Source organism: Chrysoperla carnea, chromosome 5 (assembly GCF_905475395.1).
Source record: "Chrysoperla carnea chromosome 5, inChrCarn1.1, whole genome shotgun sequence".
NCBI classification, from domain to species: Eukaryota; Metazoa; Arthropoda; class Insecta; order Neuroptera; family Chrysopidae; genus Chrysoperla; species Chrysoperla carnea.
In genome coordinates, this window is record NC_058341.1 from 41581732 (window position 1) to 41609702 (window position 27971).

The window sequence follows — 27971 nt, forward strand, 5'->3', positions numbered from 1 at the left end:
TGTTACTGCCGTTTTAGCTCGTTTTGGTCGGGTATAATGGGTGATATGTAAATGATGATTTATCAAATTTGTACAAATTTTTTTAACTAAAATATTACCAAAAAATGAAGGGGAATTAATAATTTATTAATAATCAGAAACATTTCTTACAAATTTTATCTTGTGTATAAATAATTAGATACATTTACAATAAAAAATATTTTTTTTAAATTTAAATATTTACTTTAAAATCATAAATCCATCTTTCTAACTCTTTCTGTGAATTTTTAAAAACATCATTCACTAATTTAAAACCAGGCGATCCAGGCAATTCCCCACCTAATACTTGCTTTGATTTCTCTATTAATACTCGACATTCTTTTAACATATCCCTGTATGGTTCCCGCTCCTTTTCAAAACATTGATCAGCCCAATTTCGTTGTATTAATTCAAATTGTGCTAAGAAAAGTTCATGGCACGTAATTGCTTGATATAATGATAATCTGAAATTGTTAAAATTGATTACTATTTTTGCAGATATGTGTAAATAATTTAGAAAAGTGATCCTTTAACACAAAAGCACAGAACGTATATGTAAAGAGATTAATTTTGGATATATGAAGACATCGCTGAACAGTTATTCTTAAAATGATATATTTTTAACTGAAAATTAATATAAAGTTAAATCAATTTTCAGTTAAATATATACCATTTTAAGAATAACTTTTAAATTAATCTTTTATCAAAATTCAATATAATGCGTATTTTAAATACAATAAGTACCTAACGTTTGAAATTGATTCGCGAAATGGAAGCGATTGTTGCATCTGTTGGATCAAAATTTCTTATGTACGAGGATTTTATCAATATTCCACACAAAAATTGTTGGTAATTTTTTTCTGTTATTTTCGAGGGAGTACTTAAATAATTTTTAAAAAATCGAAAATCGTCTCTAATTTCGATAAAATTATATAGGGAAATTATTCAAAAACCAAAAATATTCAAAAATAATGTAGTAAATAGGTCACTTACCGACAAAAATGCGGATCAATTTTTTCCGTAATGTCAATTAACTGTCGACACATTCCCATCTTTCGTTTCAGTTGATCCACACTCAATTGTTTCGGTAAATATCCTTGTTGATATCCATATAATTGTATTAGCGAATGTTTCGCCGCATAAATATGAAAATGATTCGGATGCAAAAAATGTGCAAATTTTTGTAAAAGTTGTTCTAATTCCTTTACACTTGGACCTTTTGCTTGTAACATTTCAATCTCTTCACCTAATTGATTCGTTAAAAACTCGGCTGTTTCACCTTCAATTTTAAATTGACATTTATTGCACATCCATTCGCTTTGTAAATCCAATGGATTAATCGGTAATTGATATCCATCAGTACAGGGTTTTGTTTCTGTTCCCATACATTTTAAAGCGGATATGAAGGTACCAAATTCAGTTGGATCTTTACATCGTGCACACTCGCATAAAAAGTATTTGGTTTCTTTTAAATGTGCCAAACGTGCTTGCGTTCCCCATAAAGCGTGTGTATACATGTTTAAAAGATGTTCACCCTTTTGGATATTACGGGCCGCCTTTACACATAAACGATATTGTTTTGTGGGGTCATCAGATTGCTCGAAAATATGTTTTACATTTGGCATACAACTGTGTTCCATTAAAAATTGCGTCGGATAAATGCCAATGATATCAACTCCATTTGGTAAACGTATATCCAAAGAATTTGTGTCAATTACACCGCATAATTTGTGTATTGTTTTACGTGAACAATCTTCTAATATTTTTATGTTTGATTCGTCTTCGAATTCTTTTAATGGTGTTATATAATTTTTATATAGATATTCGACAAGATTTTCTTCAATAATTCTGTAAATAAAAAGAAAACTTAGTAAGGAAAATATTTTTATATATGATCTTTTATAAGACTGTCTTTTTACCCTGACGACGGCGAGGGTTATTTATATGCAGTTAGTTATATGTTTGACCGGTACGTATGTATGAATGTATGTAGACATGTATGTATGTGTGTATTTATGTTCATTTATTCCCTCATAACTTCTAAACTATACTTCTCATAATTTGCCAAATGAGGTATCGTTGAAAGCGTCTTGATCGTCTGCTGGTTCTAGGCTTAAATATATATAAATATTTATATATTTGTTACATAAATTGTACAGAATTTTATACTCCAAAATAATATAAATAAAAAAAATTCCAAAACTAAAACCCCGACGGCTACAAAATCACACTCTAAAAATTATGAAACAAGAAAATATTTTCATCTGAATTTGTTATGATAAAAGAAAATCGTTATTAGAGTCGTGGACCGTTCTGTGGAAAACTTTTTAATCCAAAAGATCCCTCGACTGTAATGACGATTTTACTTAATTTCGTAACAATTTTGGAGGAAAGCTTTTCTTAATTGTTTCATACATTTTAGAACGTGATTTTGTAGTCGTCCGGGGTTTTAGTTTTTGAATTTTTTAAACTAATATTTGAATAAAAGAAAAACAGATAATGGAATCTATATGCACACAATAACGTTAATATATACCCCACTTTTGCAAGCCTGAATTTGAATGTCGAAGTTATTCAATATTACACCGATTCTGAATAATAATGACCAAAAATATTAAATTTTTGGCTAAAAGTTTACTCACTGATATATTTCAGTATCCGGTCCACGTTTATCAATATGCGATTCCATTTCTATGAGTTGTTTCCACTTTTTTGGATCACGTTTTTGTAATAATAAACATCGTAAGGGTGTTAAAGCGTAGCTTCTACAAAAGAATATTTGCAAAATTTACAGTGGCACAAGGAAAATTTCATATCAACCATTATACTTTTGGTTTATTTCGAAATCATATTTTCAAATTCGAAATGCAGCTAGTTTATCCTTCCTTTCATTTTTTTTCATAGCTTACGTCGTTCATCCAATCGAACCGTAACGTACTTTTTTTAATTTAGTTTTTCGCGTTTAGTTTTTTTTTTTTGTTTGAAATTGATGTCAACGTTATTTTAAATAAAATAAAATGCTACTTTACAAAGATTTATCTATTTCCAACTTTTGTATTGCTTAGAATTGGCAAATAAAAATATGTTTTTATAAGATTTCTATTCAATTACATGAAAAGAATGAAGAAAATCTTTTAAGAATTTCGAATTAGGTAAGTAACAAATTGATTAAAATTTTTTAATCAATTTTATTAAAAATATCGACGAAATTCCCAATAAAAGTGGTAGAGGTAAATTGACCACATTCCAAGTAGATAAAAATTGTTTTTAAAGGAAAAATTATTTAGACAAATTGTTTATACTTGTTCACCTCAATATAAGCAAGGCTAAAAACATAAACAATTTTCCCACAATATTAAAAACTTACCTGTAAAAGTCATCAAGTTTATTTACCGCAAAACTTTTACGCAATTTTAATATCGCACATTCAGTAGCATGCTCTTTGGTATTAAATAGGCCAGGGCAATGTGTTGCACATGCAGGCCATCCACATTGAGTACATCTCGATGGTGGATTTTCGACAGGAAGTGGTTTATAACATCCAACGCATGGTATAAAATGTGGTTCAAATTCTGTATGTGTTTTTGGACCAACAATAATAGGACATTCTTGTATTATTGTTTGCTCAATTGGTATTTCACGGGTCGCAACTAAATAGCGTCCTACTTTCGAATCAGTTTTAATCTTAAAAAGCCAACAAAAAATTATTTAATCTTAAAAAAAATCTTAAAAAGCCAAATAAAACTTAAGTGGAAATGGTATTGTATTTTACTTCCAACACATTTTTGCAATAAAAAAGTAGAGGATAAATTTTCCTGAAACGTATTAGCACAGTAAAAGTCAATGAGGATGTTGGGAGTCCCAAAAAATTTTCCAGGAGCCAATGTTTTTTAGAAAAACTAGATTCCCATACAAAAGTCCCATGAGAAATCATATTCTTCTCCACTAAATACTAAAATTAAAAATTAAAATTATAAGACAGTTTTACCTCAAACGGGCGGCATAAATTTTTATGACTTTTCCAATCTTTTTTCTGGTGATCTTTACAACAATATGCTATATCTTTGCACAGAGAACATTTTAATACTGCAGGTTGTTTGCATACAGAACATTCTGAAGATTTTTCATCAGACATTTTGATTTAATTTTAATATGGTCTAATTTTTTTTACGACGAATTTGATTTTAAGTAAAGTGTATCTTTAAATAATTTTAATAAAAGTGAAACTAAAAAACTGTTTTCTGTAACGAGTACACACGTTGTATGTGCATGAAATTGATTACACATTGGTAGGGAGAATTTGTGGAACTATAAATAAAACGTATTTTTAAATTGATGTCTGGAATGAATGTACTGTAAAGCACGCGTTCACTGGCGCGGATATAGAATTAAATAAAGTTATTTCAGCATAGACCTAATTTTTGCCCAAGCCCCTCGAGAGTATAATCAGAGTATAGTCATTGGGAGACAAATTTGAAGATTTTTTAAAACTCCAGGTTTTTTACTCTCATCTGTTATTTATTATTTTATTTACTCAAAAATTTGTTTCATGGGTATCTAGCGATGAAAATTAAAATTTATAAAATCTTCGGAAAGCTCGTTACAATCCCTTAATTTTACAAACGAAATGAAATTTTTGTTAGAATAAGTATAGAGCATCCCGCGTCCAGAATTTACGCCCTAAATTTTAAAAGTATCCTCCAAAGGTATCAACCCTATTAACAGGGATATTAGTATCTTCACAAATTTAATGGCTATCGAGCCAGATCAGGACGGCTGCCAGCTCCTGCACTTGGAATTACCATTTTATTTTCCCAATGTGTTAATGAAGAAAATACATTTGAATTTTTTATTTGCTCCTTTCTAGGCCAAACACACTCCTGTTTGTCCCCTCACACTAGGACCAAAAACTGTCTACGCCCATGGAAGGAACAACTAAATAATTCATGTTTTGAATTTTTGTGGGTTAAATAAAGACGGGTCAAGTAGTAACTTTTACAATGTAATTAAGCAAGAAATATATACACGAAGTCTTCATACATACGAAGTTTTTTGTTGAAATTACAAAGCTCTTAGTTTTCTCAAATGCAAATAGTTATCCCGATTACAGTACCTATATTACAACTTTGCAAAGCACTATCAATTATACGTAATAATTAAACACCTAAAAGCGTCAAAATGGTACTAAAACATAATTAACTTGTAAAAGTTTCAAGTATAGTGTCATTGAAGTCATTTTTTTGAAATATCGATTTATATTGTCCGCTTGGACCCCCGTATAACTATGCATTTCGTCACTTTATATACTTAAAATTCAACAAAATTCATTTGATAACAGTATATTTATTGTTTCTAAAATCATTCAAAATCATTGAAACTTTTGTATTATTTTTATATACCATGTATATATGAAATATATCAAGGTATACAAAGTTTAGTCCCAAGTTTTCAACGCTTAAAAGTACTGATGCCACAAATAAATTTTTGGTAAAGGGGTTCATAAAATCACCTAAGTAGTACCTATCTACTAGGTTATCCGCCTGCCTGTCTATCTGTTTGTCCGTAAACACGATAACTCAAAAACGAAAAGAGATATCGTGAGTAAAAAGTGCGATTGAATTCGTTAATGAGCAACATGGGTCTTGAGTTCGTAGAACCCATCTTGTGAACCGTTATAGATAGAATATAAGTTTAAGGGTAAAAAATGTTCCTTATAAAAAAAAAATCAACTTTCGTTTGAAACTTTTTTTCGTAAATAACACTGTTTACCCGTGAGGTCGCAGATAAGGATAGAACAATATTATATGAGGATAAGTTATACCCATATACACGACTGTGGTTTTCGTACATATACACGACTGTGGCTAGCAAAGAGTGATTTTCTTTACTTACATGACGTAAAAAAAACAAACGATTACGTAGACGCTGTCTATACATGGTTACATGGTTATCAACAATTAACTCAGTCAATTGTTTGTTTTTACTTGTTTTTTATTTCTGTATTGATATATATATCTTTGGCACATGAACGTTCAGTGAAAGTTTTGAAATAATGAGCATTTTGCAAATTAATGTGTAGCGAAAAATACATGTGTTCATTCTACGTTTCTTTTTTTATAATGTTTCATTACAATTTAGAAAGGACGAATTTAATTGGATAAATTAGTTTTAGCAGTTTCAGTTTCTTAGTAAATTTTAGAGTATTCTCGAGATTATAGAAGTTCTGTCATCCTGGCACAATAGAATTTAAAAAAATTAAATTATAAAGTAAAGTTATAAATTTTATATATTTTTTTATAGTTTTTATAATGTACCGCTTTTAATTTTTATTTACAAAACATTTTGATTGAATTAATTAAATCAAGCCTGTAGCAAAGCCACAGGCTCCGTACTTAATTTGTATCAATTTCTAAACTAAAATAATACCAAAAAAATTGAGGAAAAAACAATAATTTATTAATAATGAAAAACATTTGTTACAAATTTTATCTTGTGTATAAATAAATAATTAATTACATTTACAATAAAAAATACCTTTTTTTAATAAAATTTTTATTTAATTTAAATATTTACTTTAAAATCATGAATCCATCTTTCTAACTCTTTCTGTGAATTTTTGAAAACATCATTCACTAATTTAAAACCAGGCGATCCAGGCAATTCCTCACCTAATACTTGTTTTGATTTCTCTATTAATACTCGACATTCTTTTAACATACCCCTGTATGGTTCACGATCCCTTTCAAAACATTGATCAGCCCATTTTCGTTGTATTAATTCAAATTGTGCTAAGAAAAGTTCATGGCATGTGATTGCTTGATATAATGATAATCTGAAATCGTTAAAATTGATTATTATTTCTGCAGATATGTGTAAATAATTGAGAAAAGTGATCCTTTAACACAAAAGATAGAACGCATAAATAGAACGTATATATAAAGAGATTAATTTTGGATATATGATTAAGGCATCGCGTACATTTCTCTTATAATAGTAATGTAAAAAATCCAAAATAGTTAAAAATTATTTATTATTAAAACGATATATTTTTGGATGAAAATTTATATTGGTTTTATCAAAATCCAAAACTATAATAAAAAAATTGTTTATAGTTTTCAGGAATTCTATAATAATTTTATGCGTGTTTTAATTAATGCGAGTATCGACTGAAATCGATTGGAAGAGGGTTTGCGTTTAGAAACGTAGTTTCGACTTACAGAAAACAATATTATACTAATCGCGAAATGTAATCCATTCTTAAATCGATATATTTCTTTTTAAAAAAATTAATTTTCCTTTCAGGTTTTATCAAAAGGAAATATTCGCGTGTTTCGAACATAAATATCGGTTGAAATCGACTCCAACAAGGTGTATGTAGAAAACTATGATTATAAAACCATTGTTGTATTTTTTCATCAAAATTATGTACGAGGCAATATCAATATCCAAATCAAAAATTTTTAGTAATTCTGTAAGGTGTTTTTTCAAGGGTTACTCAAGAAATTTTCAGATAATTGAAACAAATTATACGTCTCTGATTTTGATGCAATATTGTGTGCCATTTCTGCAATTTGGCAGACTGTTCTCAGGATATGTACTATTCAAATACTATTATTTTGGTTGGAATTAAATCGACAAAACTATATTTCGAAAATTATACCTCTAATCACGGATTTGACAAAATTTCTATACCATGGAGAAATAATTAAGAAAATTATCATAAAATTGTGGCTGCATAGAAATCGTAATCTTCTGCCAATTTATTTTACTAAATAGGTAAATATCACTTACCGACAAAAATGTGGATCAATTTTTTCCGTAATTTCAATTAATTGCCGACACATCCCAATCTTTCGTTTTAGTTGATCCACACTCAATTGTTTCGGTAAATAACCTTGTTGATATCCATATAATTGTATTAAAGAATGTTTCGCCGCATAAATATGAAAATGATTTGGGTGCAAAAAATGTGCAAATTTTTGTAAAAGTTGTTCTAATTCTTTTACACTTGGCCCTTTTGCTTGTAACATTTCAATTTCTTCTCCTAATTGATTCGTTAAAAACTCTGCCGTTTCTGCTTCAATTTTAAATTGACATTTATTGCACATCCATTCGCTTTGTAAATCCAATGGATTAATCGGTAATTGATATCCATCAGTACAGGGTTTTGTTTCTGTTCCCATACATTTTAAAGCGGATATGAAGGTACCAAATTCAGTTGGATCTTTACATCGTGCACACTCGCATAAAAAGTATTTGGTTTCTTTTAAATGTGCCAAACGTGCTTGCGTTCCCCATAAAGCATGTGTATACATTGTTAATATATGTTCACCTTTCTGGATGTTACGAGCGGCCGTTACACATAAACGATATTGTTTTGTTGCGTCGTTGGTTTGCTCAAAAATATGTTTTGTATTTGGCATACAACTGTGTTCCATTAAATATGCTGTCGGATAAATTCCAGTAATATCAACTCCATTTGGTAAGCGAATATCCAAAGAATTTACATCAATTACACCGCAAACTTTGTGTATTGTTTTACGTGAGCAATCTTCTAATATTTTTATATTTGATTCGTCTTCGAATTCTTTTAATGGTGTTATATAATTTTTATATAGATATTCGACAAGATTTTCTTCAATAATTCTGTAAATAAAAAGAAAACTTTTAGGTAAAATATTTTTCCCCACTTTCTCGCTCCACCATTTCACCCCCGAAGGTTAAATTAGATACTACAATCAGATTTATTGGGGAAAAACTTTCAAGTTAATAGAAACCACATTTATGGACTATTCAAAATCCTATTTAACCAAATCAAAAAATTTCTTGGATTTCTTGAAATTTTTCAAAGGAGTATTTGGTAATTCTCCAAAATACTTCACTTCCTTGTCGGAGTCCTATTACATTGGTCACAATTGTGATGCATGTTTATCGCGAACTATGAAGTGAAATTGTTATTGTTTATGTAAATAATAACAATTATATGTTGTTTTAAATATGAACGATTAACTAAACGTTTAAAGACTTACTGATATATTTCAGTATCCGGTCCACGTTTATCAATATGCGATTCCATTTCCATGAGTTGTTTCCACTTTTTTGGATCACGTTTTTGTAATAATAAACATCGTAAAGGTGTTAAAGCGTAGCTCCTACAAAAATTATATTTGAAAAATTTACAACAGTATACTGTTACGTAATTTTAATATCGCACATTTATTAGCATGCTCTTTAGTATTAAATAAACCAGGGAAATGTATTGTACATGCAGGCCATCCACATTGTGTACATCGGGATGGTAGATCTTCTACAGGAATTGGTTTATAACATCCAACACATGGTATAAATTTTGGTTCAAATTCAACCAACAACAATGGGATATTCTTGTACTATTATGTAAGCTCTTCTGGTATGCCACAATTTTTAATTTTTTTAATTCTACCCTGGTGAAAAAATTTTTGAGGAAAGAATAAGTCTTAATAAGTCTTACAAAATTTGAAAATGTCTTGAAAAATCAGTCTCAGGAACTCCGAATAACTCCGACTTTCTCAACGTTTTTGGACAGTCTAACTACGACTTAATAAGTCTGCATAACTGTGAATTGGACAGTCAAAAAACGTTAAGAAATTCAGAGAGTCCCTAAGACTTTTTCCACCAAGGTATAATTGACATACAGAATACTGCTTGTCTAGTATAGGTACCTATACAAATTTAAAAAAAAAATGTAAATTCATAAACACATAATAACATAAACAAACTAATCTAAAAATTTCAAAATAATGACAAAATGCATCATTAAACAAGTGAAAACAAACAATTGACTGAGTTAATTGTTGAAATACCATGTATAGGCAGTGTTGATAACTCTGTCACATTTCACATACATACATATCTGACATATTTAACTGATATTCTCATATAATGCGCAAGTGTTGATGCGCAATCGTTTGTTTTTTTTGACGTCATGTAAATAACAAAAGATATTCACTTTGATATTCCTATATTAATACATACTATAAAATTTGTACCTAATTAACGCCCTCGTGGGTAAACAGTGATGTTTACAAAAAAATGTTTCAAACAAAAGTTGTTTATTTTTTTGTAAGGAACATTTTTTACATTTAAACTTTTATTCTATCTCTAACGGTTTACAAGATGGGTACTACGGACCCATGACCCAATTGACCCATGTTGCTCATTTACGAACTTGACCCCACTTTTTACGTCCTAAGCACGCTGTAAAAATTTCAGCTTGATATCTCTTTTCGTTTTTGAGTAATCGTGACCACAGACGGACGGACGGACGGACAACCGGAAATGGATTAATTAGGTGATTTTATGAACACCTATACCAATTTTTTTTTTTGTAGCATCAATATTTTTAGGCGTTACAAACTTGGGACTAAACTTATAATACTATGTATATTTCATATATACATGGTATAAAAAGATAGGATATTCGAAATGACGTTGTTATAAGTGCGCAGACTAAAGACGAGATTTCATTATTTTTTAAAATAAACTTAAATAACGAATTTTACATGGATATTGCATCCTTCATTCCAAGCTTTTAAGTTCCCCTTGTTCTCTATTTTCGGTACCGTGACAGCTTTCTAGTAAATGTCTTACATCTTTATATCCTCTTCACAACACACACTATTGTTCGCCATTCACTCTAAAAAGTTCCACACAAATCGAACATTCTAAGATTCACAATAATTCGCCTCTGTTCTCTATATTTGTTATGTGTATGTATTTGGCTCAGTCTACTTAATGTGCTAGCTGGCAAATAAACCTTAAGAAACTTCGTTTTTGTGAATCATAAAGCAGTGATTCCCAAAGTGGGCGCATGGACCCCCAGGGATGACAGGATGACCTCTACCAATGGTTCATACGAACGAAAAACAGAATTGAAGGTCTGTGGATATGTAATCTGGGTCCACAATAATCGATTTTATTGCATTAATGAATAAATAATTTTAGGATGAAACTCTCACTAAAAAAACTTGTTTTTACTAATTATTCAATATCTAATTCATAGGTAGACCTACTAAACTTTATTTTGGTTTCATTCTCATTGTCGCCCTGTTGGCTCAGTTGGTTAAGGCGTAACCAATACTTGCCTTATGCGCATGATTAAATTTAGCATAAACAATTTTAAAAAATTTACCTATAAAAGTCATCAAGTTTATTTACAGCAAAACTTTTACGTAATTTTAATATCGCACATTCGGTAGCATGCTCTTTGGTATTAAATAGGCCAGGGCAATGTGTTGCACATGCAGGCCATCCACATTGTGTACATCGGGATGGAGGATCTTCTACAGGAAGTGGTATATAACATCCAACACATGGTATAAAATGTGGTTCAAATTCTGTATGTGTTTTTGGACCAACAACAATGGGACATTCTTGTAATATTATATGCCCTTCTGGTATGTCACGGGTCGCAACTAAATAACGTCCCAATTTCGGATCATTCTTAACCTAAATATTCCAAAATTTTTATTAGTATGGTTCTAAGAATATATTTGATTCCATCATATTTGGCTTTCATCAATATAATAAGAGTTAAGTTTTCTGAAACGTATTAGCACAGGAAAAATCAATAAAGATGTTGCCAGTACCAAAAAATAAATTTCTAGCTCAAATTTTTAGATGCATAATTTCAGTCTAGGAATGGCTTTTACTCAATTTTTGGGGCTGGCAATATCATTATACTCGTTTTCTAAGGGAAAACAAAAAAAATCAAGGGGAATCATTTACTTTACCACTAAATATTAAATTAAATATGAGAAATACAAAACGGTTTTACCTCAAATGGCCGGCATAAATTTTTATGACTTTTCCAATCTTTTTTCTGATGATCTTTACCACAATAAGCTATATCTTTGCACAGAGAACATTTTAATACTGCAGGTTGTTTGCATACTGCACATCCTAGAGATTTTTCATCAGACATTTTGATTTAATTTTATTTTGGACTAATTTTTTTTTACAACGAATTTGATTTTAAATAAAGTGTATGATCTTTGAATAATTTTAAGTGAAACTAAAAAAACTGTTTTCTGTAATTAGTACACCCGTTGCATAGCAATAGGTGCGCCTAAGATTACATTGGTAGGGGGAATTTGTGGAACTATTAATAAATCGTATTTTTAAATTGTTATCTGAAATGAATGTACTTTAAAGCATGCGTTCACAGGCGCGGATCTAGAATTAAACAAAAGTAAAATATACCTAAATTTCTTTAACTCCTCGAGCGTATAACCAGCGGCATATTTAGTTATAACTGCATTCATAATTTGGTGGCAAAATTTAAAGATATTTTGCAAGTTCAAAAAAAGGATTCAGATTTGGCAAAATAAAATATTTTTAAATCGATTGTAAAGATTGTTAATGATTATTCTTACGTTGAAAGTTTGAATTTGAAAATTAAGTACTTTATTTTACATTTTAGAATGAAAAAGTCCACTTTCTAGGAATCTAATATTCGTCTCTCACTAATTCAGTTTTTCTCTCGTCCCTTTTGGTATCACTATGATTCAATTTTATTAAAAGCTTCATTTTCAGCTATGAAATTTCCTTCAGCAATTCAGCGACAAAGATACAATGTCTAATAAATGATTTAGTTTATTAAAGATCACCGTAAGAGTAAAACCTGATCTATTAGACAATTCCTTCAGTTACGTAAAAACCCAAGATTTGTTTTATTCTCTATTTTTTTAATATCTTTAGTAGGTTTCTAGTTTACATTATTTACGCGTCTGTTATTTGCGTAAAAATCTTAAAGTAATCGAACGTATTCGAGCTTGTTTACGCAGGGTATATAAAGTGTGACTTAGAATCTTAAAATTATTCTTGACATCAAAGTAAAAAAATTTTATTTTTCATAGGTCGGAAAATAGTTTCCTTCGGAGCTACAGTCGTCTTAACGAGGTCTTGTGCCGAATCCGTTGGGCTTGCGGGAAATTGTTTCGCACAAAAGTTTATAGTATTTTTACGAAGAAAATTTTGGTCCTTTAAATTATTGCTCAATGGCTTTATTACTTTATTGTTTTTGCACAGTTTTGATTCTACTTTTAACAGTACTGCATGAGACAGCAAAAAAAATGTTTCTTGCAAAAATACCGTTGCCGAAAGATCGCTTTCAGGTCCGTTTTTGTATGTCCTTTTTTGTTGTGTTTAGAGAGGCGCTGAATTATTCGAACACATATCCTGTGTAAGGTGCACGCGTCGAATAAAAATTTCTACATCGAATTTTATTTTTAGGAGTGAATGAAATATGCATTTTTTTTCGTATTCATTACGGAACAAACTGTATAGAAATTCAATCTTTCTGAATGGATGGACTATTTTTACAATATTTGACTACAAATTTGCACACTTATATACTTAGTCCGTCTTACTTCGGTATTAATTATTACGGTATTGGGGCGCGACCGACGTCTGTACCTACTTACGAAGAATACTGTGATTTACAAGATGTATATTTAGACATAACTTAATAATAGAAACATATGAAATATTATTCACAGATCAGTTTAAATTTAGGAGTACACGTGTTTAATACTAAAAAGTTTCACATTTGTTAGTTTTTGTAGTAAATATCTTGTGAATTGTTTAATATTTTAAATTTTCGTTTTTCGATGGCTAGTGAATAGGTTTGAGTCCATGCTAAGAAGTTGGGTGTGTATCTACACTACTTGATAATTTTCGAATAAAATTTTAAAAAAAATGGAAGGTGAATGTGCTGTATGTAAAACAAAAACCACAAAAAATTGTGCTATATGCCGTCGAGTCTTTTACTGTAATGCAGAACACCAGAAGCAAGATTGGCCTCATCATCGAGACACAAATTGTAATGCATATCGAATTAAAGAAAATCCTAAATATGGTCGATATTTAGTAGCAAATCGTGATATAAAAGATAAGGAAATCATATTTATTGAAAAACCGCTTGTGGTTGGTCCAAAAATTGCTGCACATGCATACTGTTTGGGATGTTATAAACGATTAGTACCAAATCAATCCAATAAATATTTCCATTGTAAGTCGTGCGGTTGGCCCGTTTGTAATATGCAGTGTGCCCGAAAACCAAGTCATCGTGATGAATGTGAATTAATTAAATCTCGTATTGCCGATAGCAATGTTGCAAATAAACGAGTTTGTGAATTTGTTAATAGTGAGCAAAAAGATCCCCTGTATTGTGTAATAATGTTACTGCGAATTTTGTTGCTACGGAAAAGTAATCCTACCGCATATGCGGAATTCATGAAAATGGAATCACATTATGAGATTCATAAACGTGGTGGAACTTTATTGAATCGAATTTACATGGAAGTTGGTATTCCATATTTGAAACGCATTTTGCACTTGGAAGATGACATGCATAGTTTACTAAAAATATTTGGACGTCTTGATGTAAACTCGTTTGAAATTTTTAATAAACATACAAAATTACGTGGCCTGTATCCAACTGCCGCAATTTGTGTCCATGATTGTAAACCAAATACACGACATACATTCAACCAAAAGGATTTTAGTATGACCCTCTACGCGACAGGTCCAATACAACGTGGGGAAATGATATCGGCTACATATACCCAACTATTATGGGGTACCCTAACTCGCCGTAAACATTTAAAAGAATCCAAATTTTTTGAATGTACCTGTGCCCGGTGTAGTGATAACACGGAATTTGGATTATTTGTGGGTTCAATTTTTTGTCCAATATGTAAAAAGACCGCTCGTGAAAAAGCACCACGTATGATTTCAACGAATCCATTGAATGCGTTAGCAGTTTGGGTTTGTGAGAAATGTTCGCATGAAATAACTGGACAGCAAATGACAACAACACAGGAGGAATTGCGCGGAAGTATTCAAAAATTGAAGAAGGATGATCCAATGCATTTAGAAACGTTTTTATTGACGTATATGGATGTTTTGCCACCCACAAGTAGTATAGCTTTGGATTGTAAATATGCATTGTTTCAACAGTATGGATCAATAAATCCTGTACCAGGATATGAATTAACCCGTGAGTTATAAATTTATATTTTAAAACAATCCAATTTGAAAAAAAGAATTAAAAATAGAACGATTTTCAAAAAGCCACACCAAGCACGACTGGAGCACTTGTTTGCTAGGAATAAAAATAGAAGGATGTAGATATCTGACTTGACATATTTCGAGTTTCCTTTAACAGTCAGGAAATTATTTCTATTAAACTTTTCGCAATCCTTGTCCATTTTTCAATAATTTAAGGAGAGGTTTGAGAAACGGATGTAGAAAATATTCCCAGAATGTTTGTGGAAAATAGGTCTCAGCGAAAATTTCTGCACATTTTGTAAATGTTACCCCTGAAGAATATAACAAAATCACTCCAATTTTGATGATTTTTTAAAAATGCTTCTTTTTGTATATCATTTAAAATCTCTCAGAGAGAGAAAATAATCGAAAGGGGGAAAACGCAATGTTCCGACTGATAGATCGATGTCCAGCTTAAATCGCATATGATAGAAGTTTTCCAATTTCAAGAGAACATTGATTCATTTATATTGTAGATGTCATTAAAGAAAGGATTTTTAGAAATGCATTTATAGAGGGATGAAATAAGGGATGAAAGTTTATATGAAAATATATACAAACCGTTATTTTTTAATGGATTTTAATTTTTGGTGTGGATCCCTAACTTTTTTGAAAATAAAACACAACCCATGTTACTTGGTGATAATGTAGCATTCATTCTATAGGTGAAAGAATTTTTAAAATCGGCTAAGTAGTGAACTCAAAAATGACGGTTTCACTTTTTAATGGATTTTTACTTTTGGTGCGGAACCCTAATTTTTAAAAATAAATACAGCCAATGTTGCTTGCTGATAATGTAGCATTCTATAGGTGAAAGTCGATTTTCAATTTTCAATGGTCAATTTTTTAAATCGGTTAAGTGGTGAACTAAAAAATGACGCTTCGTACATGTTTTCATACAAACTTTCATCCCCTACTTCACCCTTTTTTGATTTTTTGTCTATATAAGATTATGAGAGACTAACTAAGTAATTAGTTTATTGTTTTGTTTACAGAACTCAGCGAAGCATGTTTGAAAAGAAAATTAGAATTATGCCAAGAATTATTGTATGTAGCAGATCGTTTAGAAGGACCATCTTCCAAATTTCGAGCAATAATTGTATATGATTTACAAGCATCTTTAATTCAACTAGCTGTACGTAATAAAAAATTAAAGAAAGATGATGCAATCACCAAAGCGTTTGAAGATATTGTAACGAAATTAAAAGAAGCACATGATATTCTTGTAACTGAGCCTGAATTAACTGATGTCATTACAAAGAATACGGAGCAATTATTATCGAGTTTAAGTCAAATTGGTAATCCAAAATAAATTCTGAGTTTTTCGTAAAAATTATTTTTGCTACATTTCTCGCGTTTCGAGATCAGTATATTTTTCGAGACAGAATTATAAAAAACAAATTTATTTTTATTCTTTTAAAAATTGTTTCTTTTATTTTATGTTTAACATGGATTTTCGACCCAATCAATAGGTAAAATATCCAATCAATAGATAAAGATCAACCCAATCAATAGATAAAATATTTATTTGAAAATGTGTGATTATAATGTAGATTCGAAAGTAATAATTCCTTGAGTAAAATATGTTAAAAAATTGAGCTTTTATACTTTTTGTATGTAATTCAAAACCCCAAATAGTTAACTTTAAATATAGGCTGTTTAAAAATTTTTGAATTAAAGTTGCTGGATTTTTTTCGATATTTTTCTATAGATCGCTTTACTTTTTTTAACTTCCAATAAAACAAATCACTGAATTAAATCGACTTATAGGTTGTTTTCTTTAAGTAATTTTTCGTATCAGTCATGATATGTCGCAATTATCTAAAAAACTAAAGCCACGGCCAGACACGAAGGCGAACACCAAACAACAATGAAAACAAGCAATCTTGCTATTCGTTGTGTGCGTAGTCATGGTAGGGATAATAAAATCGATGCCAGCGCTTTAAGTGAAAAATTTTGGAGATAAAGTGGGCTGTTATGACTAATTTGCAATTATTTACATGTTAATGATATAGAAACTGTCAAATTAAAATGATTGAAAAACACTAATTAATTAAACTTAATGCATTAAAAATTGTGAAAATAAGAAATCAAATTGTACAAATATTATTTTTCAAATGTTAATTATCGTAATTATTTATTTAAATTTGTGAAACAAGAATATTAAATTTTAAATGTAAGTTTTCAATGCAATCCACACAATTATATATGCATCCATTAATTCTATAATTAAAGTAGTGTATCGTTGTCATGGAAACGAAATTCACGCTCGGAGCGAATTTGCTCATTTGATCTTTGCCTATTTTCGTTTGTTGTATTCTTCTCTGAGGATACAATCAGATTCAATATACTGTAACTCGGAGGGGGTGTATTTTATTTTTCATTTTGTTTAGGTAGTACGAGCGACAAGACAAGTTTAGACTTGTGGTTGAAATTATTTGTACCTTATTTTCAACTTTGATCATGAACGTTGTTATGACTTCATGAATGTAGACGAAAAATAGGAATAATCTGCATTAATTGTTTTTCCATATATTTCAATTTTAAATATTTTGGAAATTACTCCAGATATCGAAAAATTTTATATTTAATTTTAATTTTATATTCTTATTTAATCGGGCACAACGATTTTTTTTGTTTTCAATTTAATTTCCACCGACTAGTTTTGTTAGATCAATCTACCGTTTTCTCATAAGACCAATGTAAAATATGCCTACTTCTGAAGTCATTTATTTATTGAAACAATCGGGCAATCCTCTATAAAATTCAGGCTTAGTCTAACTTCCTATAAAAAAACAAGCAAAGCCTTTTATCCAAAATTCCACGGCGATCGTACACCCTTAAAGCCAGCAAAAATATTGTCTTTATTTTTAGAGTTTTTACATTACGATCTAAAAATTCAAAAATTTCAATCAAGTGACGACTGGATAAAAAGTTTTTGAAAACGCGTAAAAAATCTCTCTCCCATATAATTTCATGTTATTTTTTGGAAACTATTCACTCCATCGTCAAATGAACTCAAATTATTTATTTATTTTTTGGTTAAAATTACTTATAATTAACTGAATTTTACACACACATAATAAAATAGGCAAAAATATTTATTTCCAATTTCGAAAAAACTCAGTTTACAGGACAACCTAGACCTACAAAACACAAACTTGTGTTAATTTTACGGTTGTAAGAAAAGTTTGCTAGAAATCGTCTCGTGTTACATAACAAAGTAAATACCTAATATATTTCGATAAAAAAAATGTCAACTCATTAACCAAATTTATAAATTAAGATCCAAAAAAGATGGATTAAACCTCACATTTTCTGGAACCAAAAGGTAAAATTTTAATATATTTTTAAAATTAAAAAAATAAAATTAAACATACAAAAACTTCACACAAATAGGTAAGATTTTGATAAAAAAAAATAGTAAAGTTAATTTTTTTTTTTTTTTTAATATTGTTACAATAATTATCACATTTCAATTACACCCAAATTCCTTATCCCATTTATAATATTTTTCAGCTAAATACTTGGTGGAAGGTTTTGTTAATTCAATAGCCATTAAGACATCACTAACGGTTAACGGTTTCACGTGAATCTTATCAACATTGTTGTTATTCAATATTTCATGCCGAATCGGTATAATTGATGCTTCTTTACATATCATTTTAATATCAGAGCCTGTGTAACCCGAAGTCGATTTAGCAAATCTTTCATAATCACTATTTTTTAGATTCACTGTAGTCGACATTTCTTTTAAATAATGTTCAAACATAGCCATGCGTGCATTCACATCAGGAAAATCAATTAAAATACGCTTTTCAAATCGTCGTAAAATTGCAGGATCAATTTCCCATGGTAAGTTCGATGTAGCCAATAAAAAAACGTGATTGGTCGTCGTACTTATTCCATCCATTTGGATTAATAACTCACTTTTAAAGCGTCGTGATGCCTCATGTTGACATTCATCACGTTTCGAACCTAACGCATCAATTTCATCGATAAACACAGTAGATGGTGCTTGATATTTAGCCAATTCAAATAACACACGTACCAATTTTTCAGATTCACCACGCCACTTACTAATCAACGAACTTGCTGACATATTAAAAAACGTACTATTTTGACACTGACTTGCTAGTGCTTTTGCAAGGAAAGTTTTCCCCGTTCCTGGAGGCCCGTACAATAAAATACCTTTCCATGGTACGGGTAATTTTTTAAATAAATCAGGAAATTTTAACGGATATAAAACAGCTTCTTTTAATAAATTTTTTGCTTTATCTAAACCTTTAATATCATTCCATTTTACATTTAAATCTTTATCAATAATATCTTTTGATATAACGTCAGCTAATTCTTTCCAATCACTATTAAAACCACTAAAATCGTATAAAGGTCGAAAAGCGGAAATATTATCACCGATGGTTTCTTGTTGTGAAGATTCTTGAGGATTTGTTTGCGGTGGTAATAATGGTGTTACTGAAAATGGTGAAATTCTATCAATTGTTTTTGTTTCGGTTTTTTTCGGTTTACTTGTAACAGGTCGCATGTTTGAGCTCGGTGTTTGGGTTCGTGTTTGACTTTTAATTGGTTGAATATCTTGTGATGGCACAGGCACTTTTCTTGTTAAACGTGGCGTTTTCTTAAATTTTACCGTATAATAATTAATATATTCTTGTAATATTATATCTAAATCAATGTTATCACACACTTCAATATTCGATTGTAATTGTGCTTCATTTGTAAAGTATTCACACGTATTATGAAAACCATTTTCTTTTAAATAATTTGCAATTAAATATAATAAATTCTTTTTACGTTCATTTGCTTTTTTTTCTTCGTTTTCTTTTATTTCTTGGCGAATTTTACTTGATAATATTTCAGCAGACATTATCACAAAAACACAAATATATTATATGAATGTGATTCGTTTTATAAAAGTTTATTATTTTTAAATATTTTAATAAATTATTAATTTATTTATTTACTTGTTTGTATAGTTACTAAGCAACATGATATTATATATTATAAAGAGAGATGCGGTTTATAAAAATAATATAATTATGAAATATTATAATTCCCTTGTCTTGTTTCGTTTTATTTGTTATATCATTTATTCTTTCTTTCTTATTTATAACAATACAAATAAACATAATAATCGATATATCATTCATTTATATAATGTAGGCAACTTTATATACATTGTTGTATTGATGTTTGTGTATAAGAAAGTAATTTATCATGCATATTTTTGCATGGTACATCGATTTATTTATTTTTGACCGTTTCTATTTGCATGATATCGCATAATAATAATAATGATTCTTGTTATTTGCACGTACATAATGTTATTTTGGTGATATTAGTGCAACTTCATTCTTCAAAATTACTCTACAACCACAATGCACAACATGTCATAGAACATTAACAATAGAACACATACTAATCCACTGCAGAAAATATGAAAATACAAGAAATAAACACAACCTGCCACCAAATCTAAATCAACTTCTCTCCGACAACAACACAATACTCACCAAACTCAATCATTACCTTAAAGATACAAAATTAATTAACAAATTATAACATTAATACACTGTATATTATTAAATGACCTAAGCTGTTTAACGTACAGCCGTTAAACTGCATTAATATTTAAAAAAAAAAAATTACTCTAGTAAATGATTTTTATCTAAATCGAAGGCAAAATAGTTTTCTCGATTATTTTGCCTTGGTAATTTTCTTAGTTTTACTCACCTCTTTGAAAATTAAAAAAAAATGGAATTACCATATACTAGCAACATGCGATATATGGGATATTTTTTGGTTCAGGACACCAATGAAATTAAAAATTATACTATACTATTTTATTAAATTTGGAATAAAGTAATTTTACTTATCTTGCAAGATTTCGATATAAATTGTTATTCGCATTAATTCATAATTTTTGCTACCGTACAAACGATATCGAGATAATCTTAAATTCTAACTTCTTAAGACTAGTGACGTAAGTGCTTTTTGCAGTTCAATGAGCTTATCACTGACATACAGGATAGTATCATTTGTGGTATTCAGTTTTGTAGCAAAATTACCTTACACCAGATATTTTGAGGAATGTAATATAACTGTTCCTATAATTTATTCCTGTAACTTCTTCCAACCTGGCATTCTGAGAAACTAGTTCTATCAATCTTGATTTAAAATAATTGGCACACAAACACCCATTTTGTAAAAAAATTAGATTAATTTTTAAAAGTATTTTTTCTCAACAATTCATGATCAATAAAGTTTATCTCTTTACAAAATAATTCTTTTTAATATTCTTTACATACAGAAAAATTGTTAATATGTAATCGTAATAGACAAAATTTATTTTATTGAAATTATATAATTAAAAATGGTCCCCCTCTTTATAGTCTAAGAGATGCAATAAGGTTGATCTTCTTCCATCTGATAACCAGATGACACATATTTTTTATGAAATTTTATTGATTGTTAAACTTGTCTATGATAGCTTTTATATCTAAAAGTATTCATAGTCATTTTTAATTAAATTAATTTTAATTTTTTTTCCCATGATCGATTTTTCGTAAAAATAATCTTTTTTCTTATACTATTTTCGATTGGTTAACAGATTGGTGTAGTTATTTACCTATTCATACCTGGGACATGAACAGATCTATACCAATCTGTTAACCAATCGAAATTGGTATCAGAAGAATGAAATTTCAATTACGGAAAGAATTGTATAGGATTGCCTGCAAAAAAGAGTCCATGGAAAAAAATACTTTTCGATAGACAAGCTATTATTTATTATACGCGTCTTTATAATAAATCAATAAAATTTCATAAAAATATGTCTCATTAGATGGGTGAAGAACGACTTTATACCGTATCCTGTACTATTAGAGATTATTATATTTTTGAGCCGATGCATTAAAATTCCCAGGCTACCAGGCCGAAATCTGGAGCAGATTTTTAGTATTAACATTGTCATTTTTCGCAATTGCGATATTTAGCTTAACGTCTGGCAAAATTTGCGAATAAAAATTTTTATTTTCATGCATTTCATTACAAATTTAATGAAATTCTTTCAGTAAATTATTTTTCATACAATTGTCAATTAAATTAGACCAGATTGTTTGGTAACCTCGAAAAAATAAATATATTTAAATATCGATTTACTAAATTATATAAACTATCAAAATAATGGAAAATAAAACCGAATATACAGGCTCAAGAAAAATACCTAAATCCTTGTTTGTTTTGTAAAGGTAAAAATAAATATATTAAGTAAATTTTTGCACTAAGTTGGTGAAAAAACAAAAATTTTATTACAAAATTTGTTGCTTATTTCGTCGTTTTCTTTGCTCCTTCTTCTTCTTAATACTCCTTTGTTCTTCGTCCTCTTCTTCTATATCTATCTTCTAATTTTCGACAATAAAATTTTAAGACTTTACATTTCTCGCATAAATCCTGTGGGTGTTCTTTGTTCGAGTTGATGGCTATTGTTTCGTCCGCTGTTTCTAAAGGAACCTTTAGCATAAAACCGATCCAAAGTTAATTATATCATGGCGATATACAAAAGTCTGTAAACTCCATTAAATATGAGACGCTTATTAAAATTAATATTTTAAAACGTTGCTTAATGAAATAAAAAAATTTTTAACAAAAAAAAACCGACTTAAAAAAAAAACTATTCCAAAACAAATTAATATGCACTAAAAATTAAAAATTAACGATAATGTTACAAGTAATGGTATTTTTGGAGTTGGTGTCGGCTAAGGAAACAACTGTGACAGAACAGTTTTCTGCATTAACTTGGTTGACACCGACTCCAAAAATAACAATAATGGTAACTATATTATTTTGTGATTTTTTGTGAATCTCAAGTACTTTAACTAATTTGTTACTAAAAAAAGAATCATCAAAATCGGTTGGCGTGATATTGAGTTATTCGTCTATTTGTCGCGCATATACTCAATACAAATTTAAGACTTATATAGTTTTCTCATGGATGCCATTATCAGAACTGGGCCAAATTGAAATGGCACCACACGGAAAGCACCGGCTTTCAAATTAAAAAGAATCACCAGAATCGGTTCACCCAGTCGAAGTTCTGGGGTAACAAACGTAAACAAAAGATACAGTCGAATTGCGAACCTTCTCCCTTTTTGAAGACGGTTAAAAACAAGTCACTCACAAGCTCACAATATCAGAAATACCACTAAAAACGATATAACTTTTGATCTAGAAGATAAACAAAGCTTAATCCCAAATTTTCATCGAAATCGGTCCTATAAGTCAAAATTTAAAGATTTCGTCTTTTTTTTCTCCTCGTTTATTGGAGTATGTAAAGAGGGCAAAAGTAAATAAAATAATTTTTACGTATCACATACCTGTCTATATGGATAAACAATTATGAGGCATTCCTTACATTCCTGACCCATATTTGCCCAGGAATTGCCTGACATCCATCTTCGTTTACATTTTGGGCATTTGTATTCGCCGAATGTTCGTTTCTTTCCTTGATAAGGTGTTTTCTATAAATTCATAGATTTTCGTATACATTTTTTAATCAAATATTTAATCAAAAGCCTAATTCAATACTACTATTGCAATTCAATACTTACTATGATCTTTTAAAAGTTTTGGCTTGCGAAAATTCGACAATAATCTTATCTTTTTAAATACTTCAGATTAGCTCATTTAAAGCTTTATTTTTTAAGAGTAAAACAACCCTATTTTTTTATAAATGTTATCGAATATAATAAATTCAATCAAAAGGCAATTTAAACTCTCCTCTTCGTGCAAAAATTATAAAATTGTTGTACAACAATAAAATAATTAGTTTTAGAAAATTGAAACCGGATTTTTGCTTGATAAACTATATTTTAAATTATAAACAATGTTTAATAAACAATTACGAGTTTATCTTTATCAACGTACCTAGGCAAGGGATTTAATTAGGGAATTACTATACAGCTACCTACTTTGCATCTTTACAATCTTTGCTCGAAAATGCTTTTAATTTAGGTTCGGTATTTAACAGGCATATTATATAGTTTGGCATTTTAAATATAAATTCTGATCAATAAAAACATACCTTTTTTTCCGCTCCATCATTCCATTCGTCTATTTGTTCTTCAATAAAACATGCGAAACCCTTTTTATCATATTTGGATTTTGCTTCGTGCCAAATTCTATTTGCCTCGTTTTGGCATTCTTGCATTGATAATTTTGAAAAAGCATTTTTATACGCCGCCAAAAATTGTATATGCAAATTATGTAAATCGAGGCACTGAATAAAATTTAAAACAAAAAAGAAATTAAAACTGAATTCCAAGAAATAATGAAATACCTAACGAAATAGATTCATATTTTGAATACTATATTTACCTCTTCAACTTTCGTATTCGCTGTATTATTATTCCATTCGTTTATCTGTTCCTTAATAAAATATACGAGATTTTCTGTATCATAGTTAGATTTTGCTTCATGCCAAATTCTATTTGCCTCGTTTTGGCATTCTTGCATTGATAATTTTGAAAAAGCATTTTTATACGCCGCCAAAAATTGTATATGCAAATCATGTAAATCGAGGCACTGAATAAAATTTAAAACAAAAAAGAAATTAAAACTGAATTCCAAGAAATAATGAAATACCTAACGAAATAGATTCATATTTTGAATACTATATTTACCTCTTCAACTTTCGTATTCGCTGTATTATTATTCCATTCGTTTATCTGTTCCTTAATAAAATATACGAGATTTTCTGTATCATAGTTAGATTTTGCTTCATGCCAAATTCTATTTGCCTCGTTTTGGCATTCTTGCATTGATAATTTTGAAAAAGCATTTTTATACGCCGCCAAAAATTGTATATGCAAATCATGTAAATCGAGGCACTGAATAAAATTTAAAACAAAAAAGAAATTAAAACTGAATTCCAAGAAATAATGAAATACCTAACGAAATAGATTCATATTTTGAATACTATATTTACCTCTTCAACTTTCGTATTCGCTGTATTATTATTCCATTCGTTTATCTGTTCCTTAATAAAATATACGAGATTTTCTGTATCATAGTTAGATTTTGCTTCATGCCAAATTCTATTTGCCTCGTTTTGGCATTCTTGCATTGATAATTTTGAAAAAGCATTTTTATACGCCGCCAAAAATTGTATATGCAAATCATGTAAATCGAGGCACTGAATAAAATTTAAAACAAAAAAGAAATTAAAACTGAATTCCAAGAAATAATGAAATACCTAACGAAATAGATTCATATTTTGAATACTATATTTACCTCTTCAACTTTCGTATTCGCTGTATTATTATTCCATTCGTTTATCTGTTCCTTAATAAAATATACGAGATTTTCTGTATCATAGTTAGATTTTGCTTCATGCCAAATTCTATTTGCCTTGTTTTGGCATTCTTGCATTGATAATTTTGAAAAAGCATTTTTATACGCCGCCAAAAATTGTATATGCAAATCATGTAAATCGAGGCACTGAATAAAATTTAAAACAAAAAAGAAATTAAAACTGAATTCCAAGAAATAATGAAATACCTAACGAAATAGATTCATATTTTGAATACTATATTTACCTCTTCAACTTTCGTATTCGCTGTATTATTATTCCATTCGTTTATCTGTTCCTTAATAAAATATACGAGATTTTCTGTATCATAGTTAGATTTTGCTTCATGCCAAATTCTATTTGCCTCGTTTTGGCATTCTTGCATTGATAATTTTGAAAAAGCATTTTTATACGCCGCCAAAAATTGTATATGCAAATCATGTAAATCGAGGCACTGAATAAAATTTAAAACAAAAAAGAAATTAAAACTGAATTCCAAGAAATAATGAAATACCTAACGAAATAGATTCATATTTTGAATACTATATTTACCTCTTCAACTTTCGTATTCGCTGTATTATTATTCCATTCGTTTATCTGTTCCTTAATAAAATATACGAGATTTTCTGTATCATAGTTAGATTTTGCTTCATGCCAAATTCTATTTGCCTCGTTTTGGCATTCTTGCATTGATAATTTTGAAAAAGCATTTTTATACGCCGCCAAAAATTGTATATGCAAATCATGTAAATCGAGGCACTGAATAAAATTTAAAACAAAAAAGAAATTAAAACTGAATTCCAAGAAATAATGAAATACCTAACGAAATAGATTCATATTTTGAATACTATATTTACCTCTTCAACTTTCGTATTCGCTGTATTATTATTCCATTCGTTTATCTGTTCCTTAATAAAATATACGAGATTTTCTGTATCATAGTTAGATTTTGCTTCATGCCAAATTCTATTTGCCTCGTTTTGGCATTCTTGCATTGATAATTTTGAAAAAGCATTTTTATACGCCGCCAAAAATTGTATATGCAAATCATGTAAATCGAGGCACTGAATAAAATTTAAAACAAAAAAGAAATTAAAACTGAATTCCAAGAAATAATGAAATACCTAACGAAATAGATTCATATTTTGAATACTATATTTACCTCTTCAACTTTCGTATTCGCTGTATTATTATTCCATTCGTTTATCTGTTCCTTAATAAAATATACGAGATTTTCTGTATCATAGTTAGATTTTGCTTCATGCCAAATTCTATTTGCCTTGTTTTGGCATTCTTGCATTGATAATTTTGAAAAAGCATTTTTATACGCCGCCAAAAATTGTATATGCAAATCATGTAAATCGAGGCACTGAATAAAATTTAAAACAAAAAAGAAATTAAAACTGAATTCCAAGAAATAATGAAATACCTAACGAAATAGATTCATATTTTGAATACTATATTTACCTCTTCAACTTTCGTATTCGCTGTATTATTATTCCATTCGTTTATCTGTTCCTTAATAAAATATACGAGATTTTCTGTATCATAGTTAGATTTTGCTTCATGCCAAATTCTATTTGCCTCGTTTTGGCATTCTTGCATTGATAATTTTGAAAAAGCATTTTTATACGCCGCCAAAAATTGTATATGCAAATCATGTAAATCGAGGCACTGAATAAAATTTAAAACAAAAAAGAAATTAAAACTGAATTCCAAGAAATAATGAAATACCTAACGAAATAGATTCATATTTTGAATACTATATTTACCTCTTCAACTTTCGTATTCGCTGTATTATTATTCCATTCGTTTATCTGTTCCTTAATAAAATATACGAGATTTTCTGTATCATAGTTAGATTTTGCTTCATGCCAAATTCTATTTGCCTCGTTTTGGCATTCTTGCATTGATAATTTTGAAAAAGCATTTTTATACGCCTCCAAAAATTGTTTATGCAAATCATGTAAATCAAAGCACTTAAAGGAGTTTCAAAAAGTTAAAATTAAATATAAATTTAAAAAAAAATTGGAAACTAAATTCCAAACAATAAATCAAATCAAATTCTGACTACTAAACATACCTCTTCAACTTGTCTGTTCCCCGTATTATCCATTTTGTTTATTTCTTTTTCGATAAAACCAACGAATTTTTTTTTGCTTTTGAACTGGAATCTTGCTTTATGCCAAATTGTATTTACATTGTCTTGACATTCTTGTGCCGATAATTTTGGAAAGGCATTTTTATAAGCCACCAAAAATTTTTTATGCAAATCATTTAAATCGAATTCCATTATCAAAAGAATACAATTTTAGGCAGTGATTATAAATAACTAAAATATGTGAGCTTCCAACTCACATTTGTATCTACCTATCGATAAAGCATGAGCACAATGCACATTTGAGATTCTAAGAAAACTTTCCGACAGAACTTCTTAAAAAGATAAGATAAAAGAAACATCGACTGACTGAACAAAATTAATGACCAAAAATTA

The 27971-nt window shown here is 29.3% G+C and overlaps 5 protein-coding genes across 5 annotated transcripts; 1 reads left to right on the plus strand and 4 right to left on the minus strand.

Annotated features, from left to right (window-relative positions):
- Positions 1 to 205: 205 nt before the first annotated feature.
- Positions 206 to 4241, minus strand: LOC123300272 (SET domain-containing protein SmydA-8-like). Its single transcript, XM_044882817.1, has 5 exons — positions 4007 to 4241; positions 3386 to 3702; positions 2661 to 2783; positions 1012 to 1866; positions 206 to 482 (listed from the first exon to the last, which is right to left on the minus strand). The coding sequence occupies exons 1-5, from the start codon at positions 4151 to 4153 to the stop codon at positions 212 to 214; spliced, it is 1713 nt and encodes a 570-aa protein (XP_044738752.1). The 5' UTR covers positions 4154 to 4241; the 3' UTR covers positions 206 to 211.
- Positions 4242 to 6558: 2317 nt separating this feature from the next.
- LOC123300271 (SET domain-containing protein SmydA-8-like) lies at positions 6559 to 12028 on the minus strand. The gene is made up of 5 exons (XM_044882816.1): positions 11834 to 12028; positions 11189 to 11505; positions 9048 to 9170; positions 7810 to 8664; positions 6559 to 6850 (listed from the first exon to the last, which is right to left on the minus strand). Exons 1-5 carry the CDS (start codon positions 11978 to 11980, stop codon positions 6580 to 6582), a joined length of 1713 nt encoding a protein of 570 aa, XP_044738751.1. The 5' UTR covers positions 11981 to 12028; the 3' UTR covers positions 6559 to 6579.
- A 1555-nt stretch (positions 12029 to 13583) lies between these two features.
- On the plus strand, positions 13584 to 16652 carry LOC123300215 (SET domain-containing protein SmydA-8-like). The gene is made up of 2 exons (XM_044882742.1): positions 13584 to 15058; positions 16104 to 16652. Exons 1-2 carry the CDS (start codon positions 13756 to 13758, stop codon positions 16418 to 16420), a joined length of 1620 nt encoding a protein of 539 aa, XP_044738677.1. The 5' UTR covers positions 13584 to 13755; the 3' UTR covers positions 16421 to 16652.
- Positions 16653 to 18583: 1931 nt separating this feature from the next.
- Positions 18584 to 19996, minus strand: LOC123301177 (katanin p60 ATPase-containing subunit A-like 2). The gene is made up of 2 exons (XM_044883910.1): positions 19975 to 19996; positions 18584 to 19881 (listed from the first exon to the last, which is right to left on the minus strand). Exons 1-2 carry the CDS (start codon positions 19994 to 19996, stop codon positions 18584 to 18586), a joined length of 1320 nt encoding a protein of 439 aa, XP_044739845.1.
- Positions 19997 to 22416: 2420 nt separating this feature from the next.
- On the minus strand, positions 22417 to 27955 carry LOC123300270. The gene is made up of 14 exons (XM_044882814.1): positions 27561 to 27955; positions 27250 to 27456; positions 26945 to 27151; positions 26640 to 26846; positions 26335 to 26541; positions 26030 to 26236; positions 25725 to 25931; positions 25420 to 25626; positions 25115 to 25321; positions 24810 to 25016; positions 24505 to 24711; positions 24212 to 24406; positions 23505 to 23648; positions 22417 to 22641 (listed from the first exon to the last, which is right to left on the minus strand). The coding sequence occupies exons 1-14, from the start codon at positions 27768 to 27770 to the stop codon at positions 22489 to 22491; spliced, it is 2772 nt and encodes a 923-aa protein (XP_044738749.1). The 5' UTR covers positions 27771 to 27955; the 3' UTR covers positions 22417 to 22488.
- Positions 27956 to 27971: the final 16 nt, after the last annotated feature.

Excerpts from the sequence above, each read along its gene's own strand:
- LOC123300215 (XM_044882742.1), top strand. The coding sequence starts at position 13,756 with ATGGAAGGTGAATGTGCTGTATGTAAAACAAAAACCACAAAAAATTGT. Across the intron at positions 15,059-16,103 it reads ACCAGGATATGAATTAACCC|AACTCAGCGAAGCATGTTTG; the intron begins GTGAGTTATAAA and ends TTTTGTTTACAG.
- LOC123300272 (XM_044882817.1), bottom strand. The coding sequence starts at position 4,153 with ATGTCTGATGAAAAATCTTCAGAATGTTCTGTATGCAAACAACCTGCA. Across the intron at positions 2,784-3,385 it reads AAACTTGATGACTTTTACAG|AAGCTACGCTTTAACACCCT; the intron begins GTAAGTTTTTAA and ends ATTCTTTTGTAG. Across the intron at positions 483-1,011 it reads ATTGATCCGCATTTTTGTCG|ATTATCATTATATCAAGCAA; the intron begins GTAAGTGACCTA and ends TAACAATTTCAG.
- LOC123301177 (XM_044883910.1), bottom strand. The coding sequence starts at position 19,996 with ATGTCTGCTGAAATATTATCAA. Across the intron at positions 19,882-19,974 it reads GTCTGCTGAAATATTATCAA|AAAATGGTTTTCATAATACG; the intron begins GTAAAATTCGCC and ends ATTATTTAAAAG.
- LOC123300271 (XM_044882816.1), bottom strand. The coding sequence starts at position 11,980 with ATGTCTGATGAAAAATCTCTAGGATGTGCAGTATGCAAACAACCTGCA. Across the intron at positions 11,506-11,833 it reads ATTTATGCCGGCCATTTGAG|GTTAAGAATGATCCGAAATT; the intron begins GTAAAACCGTTT and ends TGGAATATTTAG. Across the intron at positions 8,665-9,047 it reads CCGGATACTGAAATATATCA|AATTATTGAAGAAAATCTTG; the intron begins GTAAGTCTTTAA and ends TTTTATTTACAG.
- LOC123300270 (XM_044882814.1), bottom strand. The coding sequence starts at position 27,770 with ATGGAATTCGATTTAAATGATTTGCATAAAAAATTTTTGGTGGCTTAT. Across the intron at positions 24,712-24,809 it reads CGAATACGAAAGTTGAAGAG|TGCCTCGATTTACATGATTT; the intron begins GTAAATATAGTA and ends AATTTTATTCAG. Across the intron at positions 23,649-24,211 it reads ATGATGGAGCGGAAAAAAAG|AAAACACCTTATCAAGGAAA; the intron begins GTATGTTTTTAT and ends ATGAATTTATAG.